This window comes from Schistosoma mansoni, chromosome 5, assembly GCF_000237925.1.
Source record: "Schistosoma mansoni strain Puerto Rico chromosome 5, complete genome".
Taxonomy (NCBI): Eukaryota; Metazoa; Platyhelminthes; class Trematoda; order Strigeidida; family Schistosomatidae; genus Schistosoma; species Schistosoma mansoni.
Genome location: NC_031499.1, coordinates 3,332,568 through 3,349,321, shown reverse-complemented (window position 1 = coordinate 3,349,321; position 16,754 = coordinate 3,332,568). Strand labels below are relative to the sequence as shown.

The following is a 16,754-nucleotide window of genomic DNA, read 5'->3' as shown; positions in this document are numbered from 1 at the left end:
GGCTGCCCATATATGATCATGAGCCAAGGTCAAATATCTTTATACTGTAAGTGTTACGTCTTGTAAGTTGAACGCTATATTCAGATCCTAAGCTATTCTGATAACCCCAGGCTAGAACTACTCAGCGACTTGAACACCAGGGAGAAGACTTGAGTATGAGAGAAATACTTTACTACAAGGTTCATTCTTGTACAGAAAATACAGGGATTTTATAGTAATTAAGAGACCTTGAGTTTACATAGTAACAGTGTGTTGATCAGCCAACCAGGATCTCGTTATTTTAGTAACATAGCTTCTGACTAATCGCTGATTGGTTGGGGCTCTTTATGAGACTCTGGAGGCTCTGTTAGAGTTCTCTGTAAGCCGACTCAACAGTATGTTTCACATCGTGACACACAAAGGCATAGTTTTGTGACCTATAGATGATAAATACAAACTTTCATGCAGAATCATATATCTAACGTAATGACTCAAGATCTGGAGTCACCACGCTTGGACAACCCAGCCCTATTGTTTCTACTACATGTCTCAGTTGACTATGAGTGACCCTCACTGTCCAGCACAACACTTCTTTGTTAGCATATTTTTATTGAGGATGGTACGTCTAAAATTCAGTGTTAGTCAGTTGTCACAACGTCACTTTACTACTTGAATCAACGCTAGGCTGATTAGACCCACTACTCACCTGAAGTCATCGATAAATCTATAAGAATCCCCTAAGAATTGATTAGCTGAAAGGAAAATAAAGAAGGAGGTTTAAGTAAATGACCGAGTTATAACTTGTATTAGCTTCAAATACTTTGGATCCACTCTCGATAGGGGTAAACATAACTGACACACGTACTATTAATAGTAAACATATGGCGTAATGTGAATATTTTTAACACGCTAAAATAAAATCCGTAGTACACACAGGTGACTAACGGTTCAAAGTATGAATAGAGCAAATATTTTGTACCTAGATGAATAATAATCAGGTAAGAAAGTCGTCAGTGTTAGAAATGTGAGTAATAGAACTACTTCAGCTCAAAGAAGAAGTTCAATTGTGATTCTGATGTTAAATTGTCAACAACTTGTTCAATTGTGTGTTCAGAAACTGACCTAGTCCTACTAGATATAGAAGCTTAGATTCCGGTGCTAATTTCTCGGTGGATGGATAAAAAAAATTATCGTTCTTGATTTCTTACAGAAATACCTTAGCACTACCCTATAAAGACCCTTAGTAATACTGTGTTAAACGCACACATGGAGTTGACTTGCAAATCCCAATATTCCTGCACCTCCTCATTTCAAGGCTGAAGTTCAGGAACGAGCGGAAAAGTGGATGACAGTGTCGATCTTAGTAATACAGTTGCTATAGACTATTCTATTTATTGCGCTAGATTGGTTCCAGTCTTACTTTTTTGACTATCTGCCTATCTTTCTATCTGTCGGTCATATATCATAGTGGTATTGATATTTAAATACTTAAAACACACCGAGCAACTAATATACCGAAGAGTGTGGACTCATGTCAATACAATGCAGTCTAAAATTATCTAATTAAGTTCTGGATTTATCCCATTACAATACAGTTGCCGAATAAATCAATCCCAGTTCTATTTCTCTTCTAATACAGTTGGTAGTTGTCCTGGCGGCAGTATCATTATAAGTCCAGTCTGACTGCAGTTTTATTGAAGTCCGGTATAATTTATAATACTACTATTACTTCATTCAACTTGTATCCACCCGGTCTCATCACAATTAAATTATGTTTGTTATTACTGTACACGTCAGTCGACCAAATTAGTTATTTATACATCTAGAGGCAGTTTCATTCTAGATCTTGTTTGGTACATTAGTTACTGGCCATCGAGTTAACAAACACCAATAGAGTAGGTACGCAACATAATATTTACATCGGTCACCATAACTAAAACATTCTTCCTGAACTCAACAATCGATCCCTTGAAGTAACCCATAAAATGTTCATCAAACCGGTAAAGTCACAATTTTTCTCTGTAGATGTCGGCCCTATTCGAAGCACTCTGCCGGTTATTGTGACCTCAATCACCTCAACAGACTACTCTAAGAGTAGAGTTAACTATCACAGACTATGGTTCACGATCTTTTGCTTGTAATAGCTGTACATGATGCATGTCTCGCAAAATGCCCATCATTATCAGTTTCATTATGCCCATAACTAATTGTTATTATTTTCATTACTATCGATGTCTGTTTCACCATTTATCGTTTCCATTTGTCTGTTATCTTTACGTTTTTATTTATCCATGTTGTCTGTGTTTTAATTTCTTCTGATCATTTTATTCTCTTAGCTCCCCTGGATAACAATCTATAATTTCCAATCTCCAAGTAATTCATATCTAGACATGATAGTGTGAAAGCTCATTGTTCCAGAAAGCCTACTCACCTGAGGTAAATACATTCACTCAAGCTCATGTCATACAAACACACGGATGATTGTTGAATTCAGTGGGACTAGTATGGTCATGTGGCTAGTGAAGCGTTGTTGGAAGCAGCCGGAGATCTGTAACTATATCATGACAATAAGAATGGAGCATAAGTTGACCATCTAGTTCATAAACCGGATAATTTCTTGTACCCATACTAGCTCATTGTAATGATATTAGATGTTGGACCACTGTACAAGGTTACGAGACGATTTTCGATTCACTCATCTAACCCTCCACAAGTGTAAATCTCTGTCTCAACAAATTATTACGCACCATTTTGTAGAGGACCAGATTAAGTCGTGACTTATTATTACTCCCAAGTCTTTTTATTCTTGAACGTTTGGAAGAGATGTGCCATCAATTGTATTTTGGTAACTATTACCGTGCACGATGTGCATGAGCACATTCTTCTAAGAATTATCTTCTAAGCCCCAACCTCGAGTCCATCTAACAAATTCGTTCAAGTCAGCTTGGAGATGAAAACGATCAGCCTCACCTCTTATTGTTCGCCAGATTTTGACATAATCTGCAAACAATAATGTCGACGACTTAAGCAATAGACGTAATTCATTAACATAAGGAAGGAAAAGTAGAGGGCCTAAAATGTTACATTGGGGGACGCAACCTTCGACTGGCTTCCATTAGGATAGCGTTCCACTGACCCTCACACACTCTCTCTCTCTGCGGTCACATAAGAAGTTTCCTATCCATTCCTGTATGGCGCCTGTTATTCCAAAGCTTGGGTGCTTCTGCGTAAGACCTAAGTGTGAAATTTTGTCAAACACCTAGCTAAAATCTATGGATATCACATTGACAGACAGACCGTTATCTAGATCTGCTGTCCAAACATCTCTCGCAATCGTTAGGTAGTTAGGCGGGTGAGAGGGACATGTTGAGGAGCGTCGCGAGCGGTCTTGAAATAATATTTGCAAGCGATGAGAGCAAACCCTAAACCCATCGGGACCCGATATCTTACAATGTTTCAGGTTACTTATCAATGGAAGAACAGTTTACACAGTCACATGTACAGATCCTATGGCAGGTATCTCGGTGAAATTGAGACAAGTATTTGTACCACTACACATAGAGTAGACTTTACTAAAATATAACATTATACCCCCCCTTTGCGACTTATAACTCTATCACTTCTGAGACAGATGTAGCCTGCAATGTTGAGAGAGCAGTCTATATATACGGTTAGCCAAGTTTCTACGACAACAATTATATCACGACTTAATTCATCCACCGTCAAACATAGCTCGGACGTTTCATTTCGAAGACTACAGGCGTTCGTGTAGCACACACTTGAGGTGCTTTGGGAGTCATTCATTCCACTCACACAGGTCACGAAAGCATCAGCTTCCATGACCTGACCACCCAAAAACCCAAAATCATAAGGTTCGTTTCACCATTTAGCTCTCGATTTCGTAACTTTGTTGGAGCATTCTTCCACTTCATTCGATCCTCAAGTGGCAAATCTGGTCGGATACGAATATTTGAATCACGAGTTTCGATTACGTTATTCAATATTACGACTGTTTTCACAAAATTCTCAAGTGCCAACTTCGAGGTCCTTCTTTGGTGGGTCTCGGTTCAACTCATTTATTGAGTCTTATTACTAGGAACGTGCTTAACTTATTTAGAAGTCGTATTCACGGCTTCAGACCGCGATGTCAGATCCTGCCTGTTAACTGCTGGCATCTTACCGTTAGTTTTTCTTGTAAAAGAGTCATGAGAGTCGAGCGAATGACCGACAACAATGTTTGATAGGACCAAACTTTTCCTATCTACGGTAGGACTAAATATTGTCTTAACTTGTCACTTTGATGAAGTAAACTGACACATGGCATGTGAGTTCACGAAGGACTTTTTATTAAACGGGAATTATTTGGGGCTATCTTTCCTTCTCTTCTAAGTTTTCGCATCATCCATTTCCCATCAGTTGCAGCATTCAGAATAGAACTATTCGGGACGGTAATCGTTTTGTCTGCGTCACCAGTCACTGCCCTAGCAACTTGGCCACAAGTATCTAATAGTGTAACGATCAATAGTTGTTTCGGGATAGTAAGTCATATTGCATGTTGAACAGTCGTGGGTCTGGTACGTACCGTGACAGCACTTACGACAGTGAAGCATTCTTCGCAACCAGTACCCGTGTTTCCGATACAGCCCTCGTCAAAATTTTCATCAGCCAACGGCAGAAGGCTAATTGCCTCTTGGATGAGCAATGTTTTGCTCGAGCAACGAAGCATACAGAGCCAATGAGAGTTATACTTTGAGCACATTTTATAAGCAGTGGGACTTAGGCGGGTACTCATCTTATGGAACCACTTCTTGCATTCATCACATATTCCTTCTTCCACAAGGAATAAGCAAGATAGCTGTCCACATTTGTGGGCAGAGCCAACTGTCTTAAAATTAAATAAAAATGGTAACACAAAATAGCTCGTAAAAAATCTCAAACCTTAACCAAATAAATCGAGTCAAGGTAGACTAAGTGTGTTTTAATAAACTGAACACAAAAATCAAACCACATAAGTACAATATCACTTTTAATAAAATAAATTCAATTTAAGTGTAAACAGTAGTTTTGATACATAATATACGATCCAAATTGTTAATTCAACTTAACGAGAAACAATATCACCGTCTTTTTAAATTGTGCGTCTTGAAGCGTATGGTCTTGATGAGTCATTTTGGTGCCGCGGTTTCGTTTATTCTTGCAAATATCCAACAACAGTGACCAACTGAAAAAGTGTTAAGATGAGTCAATCACCCTTCAAGTCGTTGCCGCAAAATCCGAAACCACTGATAACCTTGAGGTTTGCAACGATATGAACATTAGTTTGATGTCTACTGTATTATGTGGGTTTCGGCGCGCGTGCTTAATTGCGAACTATTCAGCAATATCTAAGACTTTGGTAGCATCAAAGAAATGTTTAGGAATTCCATTTAAAGCATTTCCACTGTCAACGCCCTGTAGATTCTTTGCGCATGGTATACCATTAACCAAAACAATGATCGAAGATCGAGTAATGCTCGTGTTAAGACTCTACGATAAAATCGACCCGTACAAAGTTGGTTTAGTTAGTATGGCTCAACAAATTATAGATAGCACTAAATTCTAGATTCAATGAAGACTTTGGAATAGACAGTTTAGATCATGTAGAGCTTGTCATGGCAATAGAAGAAGAGTTCAGTAAGTTCTTTTGATTTAATAGTCTCCAGATATTGAAATCCCTGATATGGATTCTCAACGTTTCCTCTCTCCCCAAGATATCATCCAGTATCTATGTGATCGGCACGATGTCTACGATTAGTGATTATAGTTCCAAACACTTGTTTGTTGTAATTAGTATCAATATTCAAAATAAACCTTGATGTACACATGTTTTTTCTCTCTGTCTATCGTTTGCTTCTGTTTTAATCCACAAACCCCTCGTTTAGGTGTTCTGATTGACTGGGATGTCGTCGCAATCTGAAGATGACTCACATGACGAGTTGCCATTCGATATCGATGAAGTGAGTCTTTTATAACTCAGCCCTTGTTTTCGTTATCTCAATCTTAGCTTTCCTACAACATCGGAATAATGTACTAATAAGTCCATTGTTTCATTCATTAGAAAGAGTAAATCATCATGATAGAAGTAAAAACATCAGTGTAGTGATAATAAGCATTTTTTATCACTATATATGGCTTATGAACAACTTTAGAGAGGCTAAAGTGGCCATGAGAATGTCCATTTACTTACAAGGGCTAAATAAGGGTCATAAACTAGTGTGAGGAATTAGGATTATGATTTACAGTTGGTGGTTAAATTTAGTAATTAAATCCTGGGTTTTCACGAACTGACGTCAGCTAAAATACCAGAAAGCCATTTATCCGAATGAATAAATAAATCTCAAGTCAAAATCGAAGACCTGTTGCTCTAAATTTGATTGGATCGTCCTTGAATTATAGTCTCGCCCTTGTACTTACCGTTCAGTTTCCTACCACACACTAACCTAATTTAGACATTGAGATCGGGATTCTGACTGATAAAACACTTTGATATACTCATTAATGTAGAACAAAAACTAATGGTGTCCTCTGATGCATTAAGGTTGGAGTTCTCAAGGGTTATGGCCCGGAATTCGCAGTTTGATTAGGGTTCCCAGATAAGTGATTCAGACATACTTTCTCCCAATCGAACCCGGTAACGATTAAATTCTTCAAGTAACAATAGTAAAACACTCGCGTAGTTTCGGTTTTTCTACATCACATGGTGATCCGGCTCTGAAACAAAACTAGGTAAAACCTGTTGCTTTTCGGGTCATACTAAATAAAATAGTTGTGACAAGTCACTCATGCCTAGCGGATCTTTTACATGCTGTGGTAATTTTTTTGAAATCTTAGTGAAATCAGAGAATACCGAACACCCAGTCCATTTAATAATCTTAACTGTTTAGTGAAAAGCAGGTTTCGTAGTTAAGGATCGTCAACCATGATGTAAAATACATGATTTGGTGGCATGAATGTAAACCAATCGTAATGGCTTATATATGTTCACTGTTTATATCTTTTGACGTCGTCAATATGATTTAATCATGCTCTTTTCTGCTCACACTTTTGTTTTGTCTTATCCCGCAAATCTCTCTACTACTATTAGTATCATGTTTTCGAGCCATAGTTTTCTTTTTGTATCGTCTCACTGTGAAATATAGTGACGTAAACTACTGTACAGTCGTAACCGAATTTGACCGGTTTTCTGTGTTTTGAGGTACACGATTCATCAACTTAAAAGTAGTGTCTTTATAAGTTAAATTATCTACATTCATAGTATCGTTCATCCTTAATAAGTATGGGTCAGTGGCCTAGTGGTTAATGTACTCAAACCTTAGCCAATAAATCCCGTGTTCGGTCGCCGTCCCACTCACTTTAGTTTGGGGAGCCAGATAGTATGATTAGCTCTTAATGTGGCTCTACATTATGAGTTAACTTAATAAATTAATCAACAAGTCATCTATTTAGAAGTTTAGTGATCTTAATGTAGCCGGTTATTATGACTATTAACATTATTTGTTCTTTAGCGTGTAAGAATCTAAACTAATGTACGTTTGTGAGATTTATAGTGACACCACTAGTTGGTGACTCACAATGCTACTGTATGACTACTTTGAATGGGATAAAAATAAGCAAATGTCTACAACACTTCACTGATTTATACTACAGAAAAACTATCATTTCCGTTTGACGAAGTAGATATATATTCCTTGCTTTGGCGATCTGTCTTATGAATCACTATAGGGTTGAATTTTGTGATCTGTGAAGGAAAAATTTCCACAAAATATGAACTTCAGATTTATGCCTAAACATGTGTTTGCGTTAGATATTGGCGACAGTTGATATTTAATACCCTTTTTGTATCAATAAATCTTGATGCTTTTCATCTAACTTCTTAAAAATTACCAGTTACGTAGTATTTACCTTACTCATTGGACTTTAAGCATATTTTAATGCCTTTATGTGCAAGTTATCTTTTTTGTACCCTGTTAAATCAGTTCACAATAAGTCCATCATTGCAAATTCTTACTGGTGTGTATACATTGCTGATCAATTTTTACAATCATTAACTATTAAGCTTGATTAATCAGCGTTTATAAAATCACCTTATAGTCTAACTTTTGTTCACTTTGTTCAATAAATTATCCACAAACTTATAATGAAGTTGAGCATTATATAACTACTAATCCAGACAATCCTATACTAGAATCTTAGTGTACTTTCAGACGTCAGTGAACCACTTGATTAGATGAATGTGAACTCCATCGATCACTATTTACGTGGTTAGTTTTCATCCACCTATTCTGTTGTTCATTAACTTGAAACTGAATCACGATGCATTTATCCACTGAAACAATGGTGGGAACTCTGGAAATAATCCAAGTTTGTACTATGATCACATTCCTTAACCGATGTGATTTACCATAAATATACTTGCGCCTTGTGGAGAGGATAAACCACCTACCAGCATTATTCATCAAACTCTGTCCTGTGTAATTCTTTCCAGTTGCTATTCAATCTCTTCATGTCTGCTTCCAATTCTCGTCGCAATCTGTTCTTCGGTATTCTTCTTTCCCGTTTTCCTTCAGCATTCCGAGTTAGCGCTTCCTTTGTGCATAAAAGTATGTTGAAAGAAAGCTAGTGGCAGCAAGACGGTAACATTGCACTGGTTTATGAAGTCATCGACTGAGTTATGTTACTAATTGTCTGATACCTGATTATGTCCTCGTGATTATTGTAACCAATGGTTGAAGACTTTGAATGAGGATGGTGAAGATCGTTTGGAATGGTGCAGATGCATCCATTCTTTGTCTTTTTCCACATTCCAAGCCTTTGGACTCCTCATAATGTTATTGTTGTTATTTCTCCGATTCATATTTCGTAGAATCGTGTGTTCGATGTCTAATTTTTTGTATTGCCACTGATTTCGTTACTACGTCTACTACTGTGAGATATAGCATAATGGTTTTATTTGTGTTTGTTAATGGGATATGACAACGTGAACCGACGTACATGCATATCAGTTTCGAAGTTGCATCTGACTGATTGTTTTTAAATCATAGTCGAGTAGTTAACAAATATTATTTACTAAAGTTAATCTCTTTTTTTTAATTTCAATGCATGGAATGTGTTATTCATTATTCTTATATCTGTAATGTTTCTTAAGTAGGAACATATCTTCCAATTTTAATGTATTTATCAAGTTTAGAACAATTCAGTTTTTTCTCGCAATACCAAAAAACTATTTTCGTCCTTTACACTTTTTCAAAAGTTAAATGTTGTTGAAATAAATTCAATGTTTAACATATTGGTACTTTCACTAACTTAGTCAATTAATAGTTCCTAATGACATACATTTTCTTACTTACTTACTTACTTACGCCTGTTACTCCCAATGGAGCATAGGCCGCCGACTAGCATTCTCCAACCCACTCTGTCCTGGGCCTTCTTTTCTAGTTCTATACAGTTTTTGTTCATTCTTCTCATGTCTGTCTCTATTTCTCGACATAGTGTGTTCTTTGATCTTCCTCTTCTCCTTTGACCTTCAGGATTCCATGTGAGGGCTTGTCTTGTGACGCAGTTGGGTGATTTCCTGAATGTGTGTCCTATCTACTTCCAGCACTTCTTCCTGATTTCTTCCTCCAATGAAATCTGGTTTGTTGTCTCCCACAATAACTTGTTGCTGATAGTGTCTGGCCGGCGGATCCGAAGTATCTTGCGTAGGCAACTGTTAATAAACACTTGTATCTTCTGGATGATGGCTTTCGTAGTTCTCCACGTCTCCGCCCCATACAGTAGAACTGCCTTGACATTCGTATTAAAAATTCTGATCTTGGTGTTGGTCGACAATTGTTTTGAGTTCCAAATGTTCTTCACTTGTAAGAACATCTGGAACTCAAAACAACTGTCATTTTTCCATTGGTCATGTTCTATAGGAATACAATTGTTGTATACAATCAAATGGCAAAAATAAATGATTGTTCGTATAAAACGATTAAAATGAAGGACTTCAGTGATAAAATTAAACCTATTTTCTTGTCCTTATGTTCATTCATTTATTCACATAATTAGACTTAAAATAAATGAATATTGTCATGATACATTAACTATATCGTAATCTACCTTTAATTTAAGATATTCACTATATGATTATATAATATATTCAATTCTTGTTGGCAATCAATATGAGTTAGCATATGTAACGTGTCTAGTTTCATGTTAAGCTTCATTAAATTAAAACAATCTACTTTGAAAATGATTCAATAAAGGAAACTATAAGAATATATATAGTGTTCTGTATTGTATCACTAAAGTTCAAAAAGATATGCACCATAATCAAACACAGTCTCATTGAATCCTAACCATATGTAATGAAAAAATTACATCAAACAATACTTCTCATTATCAAAAATCAACTCAATAAAAAATATGGTCTTGTATTTCTAGGTAATGGCTGCCAAACGTAATAATCCTGGTATGTTTGTGAGTGCTTGGCAGGCAGATGAAAATGATATTAATCTGTGGACAAATGATCAAATAAAAGGTATGGAGTGTCTCATTATTTTGTTTTCGATTCTTTACGATCTAGTTTCAATTTAGATAACAGTAAGCCTTTCTGTATTGATGAAAAGTTTACCTGTAGATTTCTGTTACTTTGATAGCAGTGTACTTGTTTATTGTATGGTGCACTCAGTGGATTTGAATGGTTGTTACTTCGCGTTTTCCAATACCACAGAAGAGTACTTCTTTTCGGAGTGTCATAAAAGGAAACTGGACTAGTAGTAGTGGTTCTGGAAACTCGGAAGTTTAAATGGAAAGCTTAAGAGGAGAAACATCTAGAGGCTAGTCAAGACAGGCCGTTCCTCCTACGAGGAGACCTATAGTCTATGTTATGGTTTCTGAACTGCATGATTTAGTTTGGAAGATTCCGTTGTACGTCTGAGTAACATTAGCACGTGATTCAAAGAGAACTAAGCGATTAGAATTTATCCATAATTAGCTTAGAGCTTATTCTATTGACGTGGAATTTTTCTGTTGTTATCAACAATCGTACAGTCGTTGTGGATCAAAGTAAATGGTGACATTTCTAGGAAGAACCATTTCTAACCCATCCTTTCGTTATGGGAGGGCAGTATTGTTGCAGATGCTGGGGGAAACTGTACTACCATCTCACCCTATTATCCAGGGGTACGACTTCGCCGTTCCTGGTTTTGGTTTTATTACTCTCCAATCAAACCTGCCTAGCAACGTGGGCCAATTGAATCATGATGATAAACAAACCTATTTACCACGTCAAAGTCTCAGCTACGATAGGCATGGGGAATGAAACATACTTGCACTCATAGTGAAAATGGATTTTTTTCTGGTAATTAACTTTTGTTTCTTAAGGAGTCTTGCTAAATCCAAATATAGTTTTTGGTTATGAATTTTGAAGTGGTACATCTGTGTTAAAATGACAAATGTTAGTTCTTAGTGCTAACGATCACGTAACTCCTAGAAATCTTAATGATACCATAATCATCGGTGCATTTTTACTTGAAAATAATAGTTGTAACGGGGAAGTCAACTGTTCCATTGTTTTTATTCACAAGGTGCATCAGCTATTTCAAGAATGCGTATACCATACCTTGCTGATAACTGCCAACTAGTACGCGAAACCTATGTTCCAGTAGTAATAACCTTCAACCACATAATATTGAAAGGAAATAAAACTGTATATGAATTGTAACTGCATAATATTTTCACTTTAATCATATTATTAGTTCCTAATTTTTTTATTTAAAGACATAAACATTGGTACAAGGAGGCACCAAATATATATGCGCCACGCTTCATGTGGTTTGTGTGAGGGCTGGGATACTGCCCGGATGCCTAACGGGATATGGAAACGTGAACCGATATGCACAAGTGTTAGATCATGAGTTAGATTTGACTAACTTAGTGATCTTTGTTGTTTTATAAAAAGTAACTATCTTTGAATTTTCCTCGGATATTTACCAAAAACTTCTTTTTTCCAAAACGTAGTTTAGATGATCCAAAGAAACAATTTATTGTCGCAGCAGAAAACAATGATCTATCTACTATCCGTAGCCTTATTGAGTCAGCTAAGCAGAAAGGTGCTGATGGAGAGGTGGAGTTAAGAGAATTATTGTCAGCTAAAGATCAAGATGGTTATACAGCATTGCATCGTGCGGCGTATGGAGGACACGTAGAAGTTTTACAGGTAAATAAAGTTTGTACACTGATTAATTTAAGGCGATGAACTGTGGACAAACATATGTCCGAGTAATTTTTAAAATTGCATTTCGACTACTTGTAGTACTTTGTTTCTAGTCGTTATAATTCAGCTGCCGCCTGTTTTTGATCACGTTCAACATAAGGCATCTGAAAAATTATTATCTTGCGGAAGTATCACGTAGTTCATCTTGACAGTGGAATACTTTTTAAGAACTAACGAATTATCAATACTCCTTGGAATATAGAATATTTTCATGGTTAAAATTTTCGCAATCCTTGTTTAAAATAGAGTAGTACATCATTCCAAATCTAGATTATTTGTTTGAATTACTTCGAAAAGCACTTATTTGATAAACTTCTACATTCATTTGAATTCAAGACCATACAAAACATATTGTTGCGATAGTAACTTGTTAAAATAACGCTCGGTTTTTTACCTTACACAAATTGAACGCTAATTTACTTTAGACGAATACCTATTCTACAGGACTTCAACACAACTCGGATAAAGAACACGTGATTGGTATAGCTAGAACGTAAGTATATTTCCACCTCAATAACAAAATTATAAGGGTAGGTAAATACATAACACATCTAATACCTGTCAGACTATCCACTAGGCTGACTTGATAAATAATTAATCATCATTTTCTCCACCCACATATCATTTGTATATTCACTCCAATGCTTACCGGCAATTAATCGGTTATTTTCTAATTTATACAATCAAGTACTTATTTATAATTCGTTTAATTTTCAACTTAATATCCTCTCCTTTTATTTGTCTAAATATTGATTGATGAAATTTGGTAAGTAATCTGATTCACTTAAAGTATAACTTTATGTACTCGCGTTTAAGCTGCATTTGTGTAAAAGCTAGTTTTATTACCTACTTGCCTAATCAGGCTTTGAAGCTATGATCTAATAAATAAAAACCAGACACTTAAACAAACTACTAACTTCAAAGCCCCATTAAAGTAGCGAACACTGGATAACTGTATGTCCTAGCTTGTGATTCCTTAACATTAGGCACCTGTGTCCCCGTCCGGGTACTGAACCCAGGCCTGTCAATTAACGCACCACCTTTAGATTATTGAGTATCTGCTTCTGATTGAAAAATGATTAAAAAGATCATTGGTGTTTCTATGTATTATTTGAAATGTTATTTTAACAGATACTTTTGTGTATACTCCTTCAACTTAGTATCTAATGAAATACGGAGCAAATATAAACAATAGGACGGAAGATGGATGGACACCATTACACAGTGCCGCATTCTGGAATAAATTATCTTGTGTCCAATTACTTATTTCAGCGGGTGCAGATTTAAATGCTCGTAAGCTAGTTATCTCTATGCTTTTGAATCAGTCTAAATGTTCATTAACAGGAGTATAAGTCCTATTATTCACATAGATTAAATAATAAGCATTGGCTTTATTTAAATTCATAAAGGGAATTACTTGCATGAAATAAGCACTGTATTAAAGTTCAATATATTTCAGTCTCATTCAATGTTTAGCATTAACATCTTCCTTCATGAAGGCTTTCTTGTTTGCCGCTTTGCTTACCAAATATCAATGCGTCAAATGTCGAATGCTTTTTCCTGTATAATTGATAATCGCTTGCAAATCCTCTAACTATTAAAATATGCCTCTCCAACATTTGACACTAAGGTTTAAAAAATATAATCTTGGAAACGGTACACTACACTTTTCTTCATTACTATAGGTATGTAATATATATAGAATCCAACTACCAGTTATTCTATAATCAATTTCCTACTCCATATACCGGTACCTCGTTTTATCATATCATAGAAATTATGTCGAATATACAAAATCCACTATACTGGGTTCATTAGTTAGTCAAGATGTGTAGATCATTTAACACTAGGTAGTATAGTAAAAATAAACTTCTTCCCATATGATTATTTCCATGATCATTTCACCAATACAAATATTGTGCAAGTCCATCTGCTATTGTTTATTACCGTATTATTCTGATAGATATGTAGACTCCGTTTGATTGACCGACTGATTAGTTAATAAGGCGGAGTTCAATTGATATTCTTACAACTTACTTAAGCCTAAACCACACTCACTTTTTAGGAGCCAGTAATTTACTAATCAAAAGGTCTAACTTTCAACTACTGAATCACATGCCCCATTGACATCTCGCCTTCGGTTTGAGCAGATAGTTAGTGTCACTAACCCTTATACACAGTTTAACTCAAAACCCAATACATGAATTTATAGTTAGTGAGTAGTATCATATTTACTTTTACATTTCTTACCATAAAATAAGACATATTGTTCTTTCTAATCGATTCAACATTGGGCTTTTTGTTTTATTAGTTACAAACAGTGGACAAACCGCCTTACATTTAGCTGTTTCAAACAACCAAGGACCTGAGACATTATATTTATTGATCGCTCAACCTGGTGCACCAGTTTATGGCGTACGCAATAAGTTAGGCGATGAAGTAGCTGATATTGTCAAAAGAAATACACCTTATGGAGATATTTGTTACGCATTCAGTGAACCAGCAACTAATTTGTGAAAAATATAAATGATTCACTTTTTTAATATTTCTTAGTGTCTTTTGTATAATCCTGACATTGAGGTTTTCGACCAGTTGTTCTTTAGATAAGGTTGACGTATATATAAAAAGATAGGTAGCTCATGAATATGCTTTTGGTATTTTTTGTGGTGTCACTCAATTCAAACACAGAGCAGTTCTATTACATTAGGCGTATCTTATTCGCTTGGCACTGTAAGCCCAGCCACGTAGTTATTTTCTCATACTTCAACTAAAGACTGATTACGAGGACCGTTCAGGTTTGAGGAAATGCATCCTATCAAATACAGAGAGTAGAAAAATATAAATGATGAGTATGTCCAGAAACATCAGCCAATCACTATTTACCTTCACCAATGCATCAAGTGTTGTAATCTTTAAGGGAAATGGTTTAATTACAAGATTCCAACAGTCATTCTAGATATCATAATTAGATTAAGCATCAATTATATTGCCTGTGATTACTGTTTATATTCATATTAAATATTAAAAAAAGGATCAGACGGGAGTTTTCTTCATCAGTTTAACTAGTCTTTATCCGATGTATATTTAGTGATTAGCATAATTAGATTTCTAATGGTTCTGTTTACTGGTTTAGACTCGAAAAAGACAACCAACTGTACAGGACAGATTCCTAGATAAGTTCTTAAAAACACCATTACTTTTTCATTTTGAGCTCGCACTTTAATGATGGCTGTAATATCCACTGAAGATCATCTAAATAACGTTACTTATGTGAGCATTGCAATCTAAACACATCCTGAGATTAAGATAATTTCTACAGACTAGAACGACCATACAATAAACATCAGTGCCGACTCCTTTATGAAAGGATTTACATTATGTGCCTGAACATTCTGGTATTTCAGTAATCAATCGGGCTTCTTATTTCAAGACGGTATTTTTCACTGATTGTAGTGCTATGAAGTGGAAATAAAGGAAGTAACCAAGCATGCATCGCAAAGTGGTTTTCGTGGCATTCCCAGAACACAAACTGGAATACTATTTAACAAGAAATTAGTCCTTTTTTGCTACAAGGAACTCAGACTACGTTGGATGTCTTTTTCAACTATGTGGACCATTCTGCATTGCAACGTGTAGTAATCTATATAAATACCGCATATAGACCACGATTTTCCAAGTGGTAGCCTGGAATTCATTGAAAAATGCAGTAAAGTAACCTGTAGATGTATCTGGGATCTCACCAAATGTCTGTCTCTCATGCCAGTGGTACGTCTTTTCATTAGCAATGGTTAACAGATTTACAAGTCGAATAAACACGTGGAACTCAGGATAGTTTACTGGCTTATCTACGGACGAGACTTCAGGTTTGAACGGTATTGTCAGAAAATCCCTGCTTGCATTTTTGCTATCATGATTGAATTAAAAATTGAACGAGGCTACTTTTTGGTCCTTCGGTATTTTGAAATTGAGGGTATAGTTGGAGACGGTAAACCTTTAGTTGAGCTAACACTAACTGGTTTCCAGCTCCGACAATACTAAGAATCATGTGTTTGTCAGTCAGTCCTAACGTAAGAACTGATACTTATATACATCGGTTTACTTTGCCATATCCCACTAACAAACACAAATGAAATCATCACGCCAAATCTCACAGTAGTAAACGTAGTAACGAAATCAGTGACAATATAAAAGATTAGGCATCGAACACACGATTCTACGAAATATGAATCGGAGAAATAATAACAAAAACATGATGAATTCAAAGGCTTGGGATGTGGAAGAAGACAAAGAATGGATGCACCTGCATTATTCCAAACGATCTTCACCATTCTCATTCAAAGTCTCCAACCATTGGTTACAATAATCACCAGGACAACTAATAACATGGCTGAGTTCAACATTAATAGTCCACATACAAACTACCACGTGGTCGAGTGTGTGTTAGGGAACACACAATACTTCTATAACCCTGGATTAA

The 16,754-nt window shown here is 35.9% G+C and overlaps 1 protein-coding gene across 1 annotated transcript; it reads left to right on the top strand.

Annotated features, from left to right (window-relative positions):
* Nucleotides 1-5,894: 5,894 nt before the first annotated feature.
* Smp_069840 (putative fetal globin-inducing factor) lies at nucleotides 5,895-14,818 on the top strand. Its single transcript, XM_018797650.1, has 5 exons — nucleotides 5,895-5,975; nucleotides 10,444-10,540; nucleotides 12,027-12,220; nucleotides 13,438-13,570; nucleotides 14,589-14,818. The coding sequence occupies exons 1-5, from the start codon at nucleotides 5,919-5,921 to the stop codon at nucleotides 14,792-14,794; spliced, it is 687 nt and encodes a 228-aa protein (XP_018652671.1). The 5' UTR covers nucleotides 5,895-5,918; the 3' UTR covers nucleotides 14,795-14,818.
* Nucleotides 14,819-16,754: the final 1,936 nt, after the last annotated feature.